Here is a 14,661-nt window from a genome sequence, read left to right on the forward strand (position 1 = left end):
CAGTTAGGAGTTGCACGATGGCAGAAGTACTGCGCACCAAGACGGAGACCGCGCACTTTCCGTCAAAGAAAGGACGTCCTGCAGACGTACGACAATAATGAATCGATAAAAAGGTACAGGCTCGATCATGAGGGCATTCTTTTTGATATCAACCTATTTAGGACCCGGATACAATCTCCTACGTCACCTAAAAAAGCACTTACAGTTGAACTGAAAATGATAATGATGCTTCGTTTTTGGCAACTGGAAAAATATAATAATGGAAAATAATAATAATTATTATTATTATCATCATCATCATCTATTATAGCGAGTGTCATAAGAGCAATATAAGTAATGACACAAACCTGTAGCTTGCATGCTTGCTTTATAAACTGTGATTTCCTTTGAGTTGAACAGTGTTCCAGATTAAACAGGAAATTTTTTATGTTTTTAAATGAGACGTGATCAAAACTCACATTCATAGAATTACAACATGTTATTAGTATGCCTACCATAAACATGTGTGTGTGTGTTCTACGTTATTATTTATACGTACGTTTAATGTTTGCACAGGTATTGTTACCCCTTGGCTATTCTCTATGGAGGTCACGTGCTATGTACGGTCGTTTGCGACAGCACGGGAAGGGGCGCGAGACTACGCGAGAGCTGAGCAGCGGAACGCATCCTAATTTCGAACCAATACCCTGTAATTAGGTGGTAAGAGTGCTTCCCATTAATCGATATTGCTGATGGTGCATTCAGTTCGTACGTATGCAAATACGTGAAGACTGCATGGAGTGGGTTTGAGTCGATTCAGCGCGGATGTGTAATCCTGTTGCTATATTAGCTTGAATAGCGATATGGCTATCGATTAGTGCAAAATGATGGGTATTCTTGACAGCATTTTCTGAAGGCATTAACCAGTAAAAGCACCAGTAATCATCAAAATTAAGTTATATTTGTCGCAATGCGATCAGAAGATGGGAGTGCTATTTATGCTGTACGTGTGTAGGCTGATGTGAAATATTAATCGTTACTTATTCATACATCAGCTCTGGCAGGTACAGTAGGTGGTGTCTTGCCCGGCCAGTAAATCATTTTAGGGTTTTTTTCCTGTCCATTTCGGTGGAGAAAATCTTTCTGGGGAGTCACGTTCCACATATTTGTATAAATGCTTACTAATTCAAATAACTAAATGCTCAGATTTTGAAATCCCATTATTTTTTTCCCATTTTAATATTAGAAAACAACGATTCTTTAAAGAAAGCATTCATAACAATTGTTTCACGTGCTAGTGAGGTTATGTTTTCAGAGCTGTTTTCAAGAATTTTACTTTATCATATGTAATGAACAATTACTGGGAAACAGAAGAACGTTTGATCTGTTTTCCCAGTGTCAAGGAATCTGCCTGAGGCCACAGGATACATTTGGTGGACCGACAGCTTTAACATCCAGCAGCCTACCAGTAGAGGGGGCTCTTTACATGCTCGTTCCAGTAGTGTAAGTTTGTGCCAGCAGTGAAGAGGAGTGCTTTTGTTTGCGCCAGGTCAGCGGGTTGTTATGGAGGTGTCCAGCCACAGCCTGTTCCTGTTGCAACAACTGAATGTCCAGAGGGAGTTTGGCTTCCTGTGCGACTGCACTGTGGCCATCGGGAATGTCTACTTCAAAGCCCATCGGGCTGTGCTGGCGGCATTCTCCAACTACTTCAAAATGATCTTCATCCATCAGTCCAGGTTAGAAAAAAAATATGGCATGTTACTAAATCTACTTTCAGTGCCTAGGCCAGTTCATGATACATGCTTAGTGAATTTTTAAAAACTTCAGACACATAAAAGGGTGAATTTATACTCCAACACATCTAGCTAATGGTGCATTTTATGAAATGCAAGCTTATTCAGCAGCTGTTTAATCAAAAATGCCCACTGCAGGATGGGCTCCCCCTATAAGTCTGGTTTCTCCCAAGGTTTCTTCCTACTAGGAAGATTTTCCTTGCCACTGTGACTTCTGGCTTGTTTTTTTTGGGGTAATTGGGCAGGGTCAATGTAAAGCATTTTGAGACAATGTAATGTTGTTCTCTATAAAAATAAACTGAATTGAAAAATGACTCACAAAATACTTTTACAAGATCAGTTTTAAATGAATGACTTGATTGTACTGAAAGCCATCTGAAGTCTGGCCTTTCCTTTTATATAGTGAGTGCATTAAGATCCAGCCCACTGACATCCAGCCTGACGTGTTCAGCTACCTGCTGCACATCATGTACACAGGCATGGGACCCAAGCAGCAGGTGGATCAGAGCAGGCTGCAAGAGGGCATCAGGTTCCTGCACGCTTACCAGCTGTGCCGAGGTGCCGCTGAGGGCCAGGACCCTGCCTCTGACACCAGCAGGATGTCCAACCTCTATGGGATTCAGATCTCCTCCCAGTCAGGCCCCAAGGGGAACCTGAGCACCAAGGAAGGTCAGCCCAGTGTGCGGTTGCGGCCCACCCCGGCCCTTGGCCCCAGGGAGACATTGCGAAACAGACCTCGCACCAGCCTCCACGGCACCTGCTCTGTGGCCTCTGGGGAAGACAGCAACTTTCAGCCTAAAGTAAAACAGGAGGCGCTGGAGTCTGAGGTTACCGCAGAGCCTCAGGCCTCCTTCCCTGGTCAGGGCTGCTTCCGGGAGCGACGCAGGCCACTGCACTGCCACCAGTGCGGGGAGAGCTGCAGCTCTCGCCAGGGTCTGCGGGAGCACCTTTTTACCCATGCCTCTGGCTCCCTGGTCCTGGCTTCACCTGTGGCCCACCTAGAGAACACAAACCAGGGACTTAGTCATGATGCCAGTGGTGCTGAGTCAGAGGGGCCCGAAGAGCACCCCCTACAGTATGGCACAGCAGGGGGGACACTTAGTGATGCAGAGCAGCTGGAGGACACAGCAGCTGAGCCAAGGGGCTCCCGACGCAGAAAGGCTGCCTGCACCACCTGTCTGGCCCAAGGGAGTCAGCTTCAGGAGCAAAGGTCGGCGCTCTGCTTCCGCCATGGACGCTGCCGGCAAGTGGCCCATGTGCTGCGGCCCTGCTGTGAAGGCCAGGCACAGCTGGGGCTGCAGGAGGTGACGGCCATCCCTCAGGACAATGGCGGCTCCTGTTACTCATTAGACTCTGAGATCTCTCAGGAGAGCATTGACACCGTGCTCACCGAGTAACATGCACGTACCAGCCGCTCTCACACTATCCTTTACTCACAGTCGCTTCAGTCACACTAATCTTCCTGTCCTCCTAGCCATACTGTTATTTTGTTAGCCATCCTTTATTATTGATTGCTGATCTCATGAAAACATATTGTAATAAATTCCTTTTAATCTTTCGCAGGTAAATTGCTGAAATACAATTAGGAAATAGGATTATTTATTTCTTTTGTACCTCAAGTTATAGCACAAAAGAGTCTCCTGTGGTTTTAATGGATTTTCTTTTTATGCATGTAATTAACACCAGTGGTTGTGCATTCTTTATTTCTAAACCTCTTTATTTAGTGATTATAAAAATGACAAGCAATATATATTGTAACGGCAACATGTCACCCTTTGCTATCTGTGCCAGGGTGCTTGTGGGTGACAACTGTTATAAATGCTGATTCTGAAGTGCACACTAAAATGGCAGCTACTGTATGAAGTGACAGTAAAATGTGTATTCATTGATGACAACTGATGTATAATTTAAAGAAGTGGTCTTAAGGTTTACTTAGCATTCTTATTCTTCCTAATTTGAGCATTGCTGTGCTTTGCTTGGTGTTATTGTTTTAAGTGTTACAACAGAATGTTGAATGCAGTGTTTATTTGTCTTGAAGACTACTGTAACCATTGAAATAACTAATAATCTAAATAATTGTATTTTTTGTTTGTTTGTTTTCTACATCAACCTGACTTGTGTCCTGTTGCATATTGACATAAACTAAATATAAATAATCTATTTATTCTGGATATCTTGCCTTAGTTTGAACTGTCCCTTGTAAAATGTTAGTGTCCACAGTGTAGTAGACCAAGCTGTCTTTAGTGGTAAATGTCTGGGAGTGATGACAGAGGAGTGTATCTGATTTCTCTGTACTGCTTTGTGCCGATGGCCATAGATGACATTAAACTTTTTTTGTTACTGCATTATAGTGACTTGATAGATATTCTCTGTCACCTGCTCATTTTGTTGCATACAGCAGAAATGCAACCCAACATGGGAATAGATGATGGAAGTCCATTCCAGTCCAGAGATATTTGAATAATTTTTCATAAATATTTTTTGTGTGTTTAAGTCATATATAGCATACAATAAGTTGTAGAAACAGATGTGGACATATAAATAGAAAAAAATTTGAATAATGATGGCATTGTTATGCAAGTTGTGTGTCCAAACTCATACCAATAGTAAGCTTCATTTATAATGTATCCATCCACCATCCACTTGAAAAGATTGTAGAAGCAGCTTTTTACTCACAGATTTTATATGGGAATGTACAACGAAGATAACTTTTTGATAATGTGTGTGTGTGTGTGTGTGTATTTATATTACACTGTGGGGACCAATCCTGTTTTTTTGACATCGTGGGGATCATTTTTCATGTCCCTAACAAAGATCTGTGAAAACTAAAGCCCCCTCCAATTTTATAAAAAAAAATTTCATATCCTTTTTAGCTTTAATGATGGCAACTGAATGCTTCCTGTAGCTATTGACCAGAGTCTCACATCACTGTAAAAGACTTTAAAATATTTTGCAGAGTTTCAGAGTTGTCTTTCTGTTGCATGGAGTGCCATGGGCCACCAGTAAGCCGTGTTTCAGTGTCAGGGCCCTATTATCTGGCTCCTATTAACAGTGGACGACAAAACTAAAGGAGAACCTCAAACTGAGTATTAAGCAAGAGAAAATAGGTGGGTCTTAAACTCATCATTAGAAGAGCAGGACATAATGTTGGAGAAGAGACTATTCCAAAGTCTGGGGGCAGCTACAGAGAAAGCCTGGTCGCCTATTCTTTTGAGACATGAGTGAGGAACTGAGAGGAGCTGCTTTAAAAACAAATAGCAAAATTTTTAAGTCTACTTTGTATTTCAGACGAGTGATATGTTCTTAATTTTTTGTTCCAGTTCAAAGTCAATCAGCTGCATTTTGAATTAACTTAAAAAGTATGGAACAGGGCAACCCCATATACAGGAAATTACAGCAGTCAAGCCGAGAGGTGATAAAACCAATCTATAATTTCCAGGAGCTTATGAGATAAAATCAGCTCACACTTACTTGTAAGTAAAGCAGGTGCTGGAAGGGGAGTTATAGGAAGAAAGATATTAATATTAAGAATCCTTTTGGCAAATCTGTAGTATTCCATTATAAACCTAAAATTAGCTACATCAAAAGCATTCGAGTAGGTTGCAAATGCAATCTGTTTACAAGGTAATAAATTATTAGATACAAACATGGACAAATTTGTTGGTACCCTTCTGCAAAAAACAAATGAACACAACTATCTCTGAAATAACTTGAAACTGACAAAAGTTTAATGGCATCCCTTGTTGTTTATTCCATATTTTACACAAATCAGACTTTGCTTTTGATTCAGTTGAATATTTTATATAATTAATGAAGCAAATGAAAATGGCACAGACAAAAAAGATGGTACCCTTCATTTTATATTTTGTGGCGCCACCTTTTGCAGCAATCACTGGCAACAAGCGATCTCTGTATTTCACAATGAGATGTCTACAAACAGGTAGTTTGGCCCATTCTTCTTGAGCAAACTTGTTACGATCCATGGCGGGTGTAGCACGGAGCGGGGAAGCAGGCGAACGGAAGCCAGGGATCGGGGAATACGGAGTTTAATCCCAAACACAGAGCACGCAAAACAACACAACATCACAACGTCAATGACCGGACTGGGGATACAAACGGAAACGCGGACTAAATACACTGAACTAATGACAACAATCCGAAACAGCTGTAAAACACTGGGATTCCACATGAGGTTAACGAGGGGGCGTGGCACACAGTAGGATCGGACGAAGCGGGGCATGACAGAACCCCCCCCCAATGGCGCGCACACCGGGCGCGCCCAAGAGGAGGCGACGGACGAGACGAGACCGGGGAACAGGACCTGAAAGACAAAAACCAAAAACATCAACGAGAAACAGGAAACAAGAAAGAGACACAGAACAGGAACAAGGACAGGAACCAAGACAAAACCCGACAAAGGACAGGGAACTCCTGATGCCCAAGACGCCTTCACTGACCTACGGAATACGTTTACCTCTGCTCCCATTTTACAGTTACCTGATCCGTCTCACCAGTTTATTGTCGAGGTGGATGCCTCGGGTACAGGAGTTGGGGCCGTTCTGTCCCAGCGCTCTGTTAAGGATGACAAGGTGCACCCCTGTGCCTTCTTCTCTCGTAAGCTGATGTCGGCTGAGAGGAATTATGACATTGGAAACTGCGAACTGCTGGCGGTGAAGTTGGCTCTGGAGGAATGGAGGCACTGGTTGGAGAGGACAACGGACCCGTTCCTGGTCTTGAACGACCATAAGAACCTTGAATACTTACGGACCGCTAAACGCCTGAATACCCGCCAGGCTAGGTGGTCTCTGTTTTTTGCCCGTTTTAACTTTCTGTTCTCGTTTAGACCAGGGGCGAAGAATTGCAAGCCGGATGCACTGTCTCGACAGTTTGAAGGGGAGAACTGTAGGGACGACCCCAGTCCCATTCTGCCACCCAGCCGTTTTGTTGGAGCCGTAGCCTGGGGTATTGAGGAGGCCGTCCAGGCAGTTCAGCAATTCTTCCACCCTCCTGCAAGGGGTCCTCCAAACAGGCTCTACGTCCCCAAGTTTCTACGTCCTAGAACGCTCCAGTGGAGACATGCTTCCCTCCAAGCTTGCCACCCAGGAATCCGGGGAACTGTCGCCCTTCTAAAGCAACATTTTTGGGGGCCCATGATGCTTCAGGACGTTCGGGGCTATATCGTTGCTTGCCAGGTCTGTGCACGAAACAAGACTCCGTCTCAGTCTCCGGCTGGTCTGTTGCAACCCCAACCTGTTCCTCGGCGACCCTGGTCACATATTGCTTTGGATTTTGTGACTGGTCTTCCTCTGTCAGAGGGGAACACGGGCGTTCTTACTGTGGTCGACCAATTCTCTAAAGCTGTTCACTTCATCCCTATCCCTAAGCTCCCTTCTGCAAAAGAGACTGCTCAATTATTGATTGACCATGTATTCAAGCTCCGTGGACTGCTGACTAACTTTGTTTCTTACAGGGGCCCCCAGTTTGTGTCATGTTTTTGGCAGGAATTCTGCACGTTACTCGGCACTACCGCAAGCTTGTCTTCAGGTTTTCACCCTCAGACTAACGGTCAGACAGAGCGTGCCAACCAGGATTTGGAGCGTATGTTGCGCTGTCTGGCTTCCGACTCCCCCAGTTCATGGAGTAAATATCTGCCTTGGATAGAATATGCTCATAATTGGTGGGGCCTTTCGGCCCTGGACCCGCCTGCCTCAGTGGGGGGGTTGCGGGTGGGGCTGGGGGGCTCGCCGCCCGTCTTCCCTCTGTGGGCCTCCCTGTACGGGGGTTGGCGCCCCTTTAGTCCCTTGCGGGCTGCCTGCTGGGTTGAGCGGGTGGTTGTCTCCGGGGCACATGGCCGTGGGCCCTTGTGCCGGGGGGGCGGCAGGGTGGCCTCGGTTGCCTGGTTTCTCCTGCCTTCGCCTTCGGCCTTGTGGGGGGGGGTGGGGTGCTGTCGCTTCCCCCGACGGCATCATATGCCAGCACATCCAATGACAAATCAGTTCACACCTACACTTACACATACATATTAGAATGGTTGAGCGATCAAAATCATTATTATTGTTACTTTTTAGCGTGTGTTATAGACATAGGAATTGAAATATACATGTATAAGGGTAGGATCACGTGTGTGTATGCTACATATATATATAATACCTATTTGTCACATTATTAATTATAATTATTATTACTGATGTTATAATGTTTGTTGTTTGATGTCCTTGTAATGAGTGTTATTTTTCTTATGGTTGTTTGTATTCTGTATTTCCCTACACTTCATTTTCTCCATCCCACCGACATTATTAGTTTTATTTTTTCTGTATACCTGTTTGCTTTTTTTTTTTTTTTTTTTCTTTTCTCTCCCCATGGTGATTAATGTCTGTTCTCGTTATGATTGTTGTTTCTGTATCCCCCCTGTTTTTTGTTTTTTTTTTCCTCCACGGGACGGGTGAGTACGGAGCAGCAACTGTCATGGATAGCACTGAGGAATCCCCATCATCGTCACAGCCACGCCCCTCCGGGTGTTCCAATCGATAGGGCTTCCCCGAGGTTCCACGTCCTGTCAACCAGTTTTTCTGGCCATACCGGCTGCTCCCGTTCCAGACACGCCTCTCTCAGCTGTGTCTTGTTTTCCCCGGTTTTGGTTTTCCCTATATTAGACAACTCGGCTCTCCGATCGGTGTGAGATCTTCATGGTGTGCCCTGAGTTTGAGCGTTTTCCCCGGTGTGTGTTTATCTGTGTTCTGACCTCTGCTACGTTTCCTAGACTCCGAGCTTCTGCCTGCCCCCCTTCTGGACCGACGCCAATCGCCCGACCTCTGCCTGGACTCTCGACCATGTTCTACACCTCTGCCTCTTTCCGGACTGACGCCAATCGCTCGACCTCTGCCTGGATTGCCGACCGTGTTTTTTGCCTCTCCCTCATCTGTACTGACGCCGATCACCCAACCTCCCCGCCTGAGTTTCGATTACGGTTTCGGGCTAAGCCCCGGGTACCGCTGACTTCTCTGTGGAGAGTATTAATAAAACAGCGAGACTTACAGCAGTGCCGTGTCAGTGTCCATCTACTTACAATCTCAACACTGGGCTCATGGAGGGTCATTTATGAATGGTCCAATGTTTTTTTTCTCAGTCATTCTTGAGTGCTTTTAGAAGTTTTAGGTTGTTATCCTGTTGGTGGACCCATGACCTGTGACTGAGGCTGAGTTTTCTGACACTGGGCAGTATGTTTCACTCCAGGATGCCTTGGTAGTCTTGGTGCACAGATTCAAGGTTCCCTGTGCCAGATGCAGCAAAGCAGCCCCAAACAAAATCAGCCCCCTCCATGTTTCACAGTAGGTATGGTGTTCTTTCCTTTAAAGCTTATTTTTTCTTTCTGTAATGAATGGTTTTGGATTGGCTCTTTGTCTACCATCCATACTATCCGTCTGACTACAGTTTAAATGGACTTTATATCCGTTCACTTACATTTTGCCCAGACTACTTTAAATCCGACAAGTTACCCCAATAAGCCAGTAATCCCGCTTCGTAGTACAGGCTATAGGAGTGAAGGGTAAAAACTAGGCCGTTAGCAGGGTGGCTATAGCAGTTGAGGTATGGAAAGAGAAATATTGGTAACATTTTACTTGATGGGGCACAAATAATATGGTATTATACTATTACATGCATACATATATACGTACATACATACATACATACTTTTGATGCTGAAGGAAATTTAGGCATCCATTAGCTTAAATACAAATAAATGCACACAATAACACACATAATAACACAATAATGGAATAATAGTCTTTTTATAGCAGAGGATTGTAGAGGTAGAGAGTGCACAGAAGGACGAGGAGCAGAGACAGGAGGGACGAAGGAAGGAGGTAGAAAGACAGAGGATGGCGGACAATGGGGAGTCCAAGGGAACCGCAGCGGGCGGAAGGGCGGCAGGAGGCAAGGAGTGAGGGGAAGCCGTGGCAGGTGACGGCAAAGCCACAGCAGGCGAAGGCGCCGTCCACCGATGAGCCGTAGTGGGGGGACCCGCAGGTGACTGACGAGTCGAAGCGGGGGAACCTGCAGGCGACCAACGAGGCATCGGAGGCAGGGCTGAAGGTGGCCAAAGAGTCCATGAAGGGGGACCCACAGGCGACCGCCAAGCAGGAGCCGGAGGACCCGCAGGCGCCCCTGCAGCCACAGCCAAGGAGATCGAAGGCGAGCCAGGGGGCAGGGCGGGCAGGACCCGATCCCTGCGCAGGTGTCCTCTCCCCTTCTGGGACACCGACAGGTGGGGACCTGGCCAGGATTGACCCTGCTGGGGCGATGGCGGGGGAGTCCATTTGAGCCATTAGGGAGGTCCCGAGTGGTCCCACTCAAGCTCCTCCTCTCCCACCATCAAGGGAGGAGGAGTGGTGATCTGATAGTCTGGGATCTCCTCGGGGACTGGATCTGGAGCAGGGGGGACTGGCGCTGGAGCTGCAGCCGGCCCATTAGGCGCAGGTGGAGCAAGAGGTGCAGGTGGGACCTCAGGCGGAGCAGGAGGCGCAGGCGGGACCTCGGGCGTGGGCGGAGCATCAGGCTCGGGCGACACTGGGACCTCGGGCAGAGCAGCAGGCGGAGGCGGCGCACCAGCCGCTGGGACTATCGGGTCCGGCAGCACAGGAACGAGCAGGTCAGGCACGGGCAGAACAGGAGGGTCAGGCAGAACTGGAGCCAGGGTTTCTGTCTCCGCTGCAGGCCTCGTCCCTTTAATTGAATCGGAAACCCTTGACGAGCAGGTCATGACAATTACGATTCCGAAAGCTTCGACTGTACAATAAAAGGTTAACACATTTTTTAATAAAGCTAAATCAAAACTGATAATAATCTGATGCAACACAAAACAGTTTCATTGATACACCACTATCAATTACAGGTCAAACACAAACATGGGCATCAAAAGGCTAGTACACTGTTGCAGTGCTTCAGTTGCACACAAAGCAATTATCAAATTTTACAACTGTAATGATACTGTTCAAGTGTTTGTGCTAAACGTCTTGTGTTTATCAGCAACCAGCATTTCAGTGGTACTACTGGGAGCTGTCAACACTGGGATCGGTTGTTGATGTTGCTGCAGCTTCAGCTAGACGAGTCGGTGCATGCTTGACAGCTTTTGGATATTGTTTGCGGGTCTCAGCAACTACTTGTAGTAGAAACTGCAGTTGCTCCTTACACATGGTCAGGCTTCCTGAAAACTGCTGTATCAGAGCTACTCCTCTTTCTGCATGATCATTGATTACAACAGAACGGGCAATGGCTGAAGCAACTTGATAACTGTGATTCTCTGGTCACTGTGACACTGACAGCTGTAGGAATCCTTGTGGCAGTCTGAGCTTTGTGAACAGTGTTTTTGTGTATTTCATTATGTAGTCAGCCACAGATTTGTTCTGCAGTGCAGCGAAAGAAATTTCATTCAGTTGCACACGTTTACGTGGATCATCTTCACCGTCAACCTCGTTCATAGCTTTCACCATTTGATCTTTGATTTCCAAACTGATCGAGCTGTCAAAGAATGCCAGACCCACTATCTTCTCGGACAAATACCACAGGTGATCAGCCGTTTTGCGCTAAGTAGTACACTACTTAGGCAGCTGTTACCTTCATAGATGGCTACTGTTATAGATATTATGTTATTGTTGCGGAGGTGCGCTCGGGAGATCCGTCATTCTGTCACACTTCAGGAACAGGCGAGCCAGGAAGCAGGTGAGTGGAGCCAAACTTACGGGTAAAAGGGGGGGGCAGACTGGTGATGGACAGCAAACACCATGACAATACAATGACGGATCTGGGGAATACTGACTGAGACACGGACTAAATTCGAAAGACAGGCTGAACTGAACAAGCAATAGGTGATCACAATCAGGAAGTAACATGAGGTAACGAGGTGGGCGTGGCACACACGAGGATCGGACGAGCGGTGCGTGACACCCGTGGTCATCCAGGCACTCGGGGCAGTAACCCCCAAACTGGAGGAGTGGCTAAAGCAGATCCCAGGAAAAACAGACGTCTCACTCCAGAAAAGTGCAGTACTAGGAACAGCTAAGATACTGCGCAGAACCCTCAAGCTCCCAGGCCTCTGGTAGAGGACCCAAGTTTGAAAAAGGACGAGACCACCTGTGGAGAATGAGGAAGATCTTTTTTTTTTTTTTAAATAATAAAACATATAAATAGTAGACACTCACATATGTTGTAAAATAGCATGAGTTCAAGATTTCTGATTCTGAATAAAAGTATAGTTTTACATACCATGAACAGAAGGCTGGCTGGATTCAGCACTGGGGGGTCCTGTGCTGGGACTGATGCAGGTATCAGAATGTTTGGTCCTTAGATGTCTCCACATTGTTGTGGTATTGTTGCAAAAAGCAAGAAGTTGCATGCAGTGCATGTATTTAACCCTTTTTGCTTCAAGAAGCTCAAAGTGTTCCCAGACAGCTGACCTGGGACTCTTTCCACTTCCTTCCATTTCAATGATGCTCAAGGTAACGCTCGGTACAGTACATTCAGGTAAATGAGGTAAGACTTCGCAAATAAACTGCAGTTTAGAGGAGCTTTTAAATGTTTCACGGATGTCAGTGGTTAATTAGCCACCAATCAGGTGAAGACACGGGGATTAAGCTTTAGATATGAATTAAATAATGCATTTGTATTTTTTATTTTAACTTTATTTATTTATTTATTTATATTTTGAAATTACTACACTATTTTGTTTATTAACACATTTAGGATTACAGATAACAACACCACCGCATATTCAGTTGCGTTATACTGCATTTCAATTTCGGAAGCAGTCCGTGCGAATCGCCCGCGATGAACAGTCGGTGACGTAATGGAACGCGATTTGGTACAGTCACGTGACCTCCTGCGCTCAGAACAGAGCCCGGAACAATGCTTCGAATCAGATGTTCCACATAGGTTTCAGTGCGTTTCGATTTTGCCATCACTACCTGCTTTGTTTCTGTAATTAGTCTTTGTTTATTCCCATTTACTTTTGACCCCTCAGGGTCCTTTGTTTTTGTTAGTGTTTTCTTGTGTTTTTTAGTTCAGTTATAAACCCTGTTTGTCCCTCGAGCCACAAGTGGGTCGTCCACTTTTCCATGACCCGTTCTCGCGCCCAAACCGCCTCGTTTCGTGACAGTATAATAATACTATAATATATATTATATACATAACATAAAATGTAAATATATATGAAATATAAGTACAGACGCTACTCTACTTACGAACGAGATACATTCCGAATGGCCATTCACACTATGCTGCTGTATGGCGGGAGTAGTGGCCAGAAGTCATACTAGGCGGAATGGGCATGCAGAAAAAAGAATTGATGTTGCGGACAGGAAACAGGAGTCCAATGAACACAGTTTGGACTACCATTCAAAAGTTTGGGGTCACTTAGAGGTTTCCTTGCTCCTTGTCCATTAAAATAACATCAGATTGATCAGAAATACTGTGGAGACATTGTTAATGTTGTAAATGATTATATAATGAATAGCTGGAAACGGCTGTTTTTTAATAGAATATCTACATAGGTGTACAGAGGCCCATTATCAGCAACAATTAGTTTTGTGTTTCAGTGGAATGTTGTATTTGCTAATGCTAGTTTATAATTTTGAAAGGTTAATTGATGAAAATTGTTGTGCTAATTAAAGAAGCAATAAAACCAGCCTTTGAACTAGAGCATCAGCGATTCGATTACAAGCGCAAAATCTGTCAGAAACAAAGAAATTTCTTCTGAAACTCATCAGTCTATTCTTGATCTGAGAAATGAAGACTATTCCATGTGAGAAATTGCCAGGAAACTGAAGATATCGTACAATGCTGTGTACTACTCCCTTCACAGAGCAGTGCAAGAAAGAGGAGAGGGAGGCCCCGGTACACAACTTTTCACTGGGCCTTTTATTTTGTGGTTCCTCCTTTGTGTTCAGTTTTTGCTAATAAGCCCATTTTCATTGGAGTTGCTCTGTGGACAATCCGTCTTTTTCCCGCCTGTGCCATGCCCCACCATAATAAGTTATTGCTAATTTTACCACACCTTTTCATAGTAGTTTTGAATATTTTTTCTTTAACATGATTTCTTTCATATTGTGCAGCTATTTAAAATGTAAGCCAATTTGTATAGAGATAAGAAAATATATATCAACAATAAATACATACCTTCAATAAGGACGATACTACCCGATTAATCATGTAGATCTGAATTGCATTCTTCTATTTGGTCTCTGTGGATAAGGCATAAATATAAAGACCTCAAATTATTTACACAAATGTAATAGAAAGACGGTTAAGGTCCCCATTGAAAGTGTTGTTGCTGCATAGAAATAATAACCTAGTGGTATATTTTTATTACAAAATATGTGAAATGGTTATTGTATATAGCACTTGATACCCAGTGACTTTTGGGGGGATTAACTTGATTTCATCTTGAATAGTCGAGCTATCTAACAGCATTTGATTGATTCACCATTCTCAGTCAAAAAAGAAAAAATCTAATTAAATATCCTGAAGATTTACGATGGTCTTTTATAGCAGTGGCATAGCCAAAAATGAAATTGCAGGTGGGCCAGAATAAAAGTGGGTAGGCCACACAATTCAATACAACTCAATAGAGTACATTACAAACACAAAAGTGTTCTGCTATGCATTGGCCTGCTGTGTCATCATACTGACATCCATCTCTTGGCTACCACAGCCATCTCTGCACTCTGACAGTCTTGACTAGTCTCATGGTTTTTCCAAGCATACTACAACAATAAACCAAAGGCACTCCCTTCTTGACAAAGTAAAACACTATTACAACACATGCACTGTAGCCCATAACCATTAGAGACAAAACTTCAACAACATTCACAACCAACTTAACATGTCATCATTA

At 44.6% G+C, this 14,661-nt stretch overlaps 1 protein-coding gene across 4 annotated transcripts; it reads left to right on the forward strand.

The window, feature by feature from the left end:
- Window positions 1-592: 592 nt before the first annotated feature.
- On the forward strand, window positions 593-4,088 carry LOC111834229 (zinc finger and BTB domain-containing protein 25-like). 4 transcript variants are annotated; one of them, XM_023793287.2, is made up of 3 exons: window positions 593-699; window positions 1,376-1,715; window positions 2,176-4,088. In XM_023793287.2, the coding sequence occupies exons 2-3, from the start codon at window positions 1,543-1,545 to the stop codon at window positions 3,167-3,169; spliced, it is 1,167 nt and encodes a 388-aa protein (XP_023649055.1). In that variant the 5' UTR covers window positions 593-699; window positions 1,376-1,542; the 3' UTR covers window positions 3,170-4,088. The 4 variants fall into 4 exon arrangements, with proteins under 4 accessions (XP_023649055.1, XP_023649058.1, XP_023649056.1 ...); XM_023793290.2 differs by having other exon boundaries at window positions 619-699; window positions 1,529-1,715; XM_023793288.2 differs by having other exon boundaries at window positions 675-688; window positions 1,529-1,715.
- The last annotated feature ends 10,573 nt before the right edge of the window (window positions 4,089-14,661 follow it).

Source organism: Paramormyrops kingsleyae, chromosome 19 (assembly GCF_048594095.1).
Source record: "Paramormyrops kingsleyae isolate MSU_618 chromosome 19, PKINGS_0.4, whole genome shotgun sequence".
In the NCBI taxonomy this organism is placed as follows: Eukaryota; Metazoa; Chordata; class Actinopteri; order Osteoglossiformes; family Mormyridae; genus Paramormyrops; species Paramormyrops kingsleyae.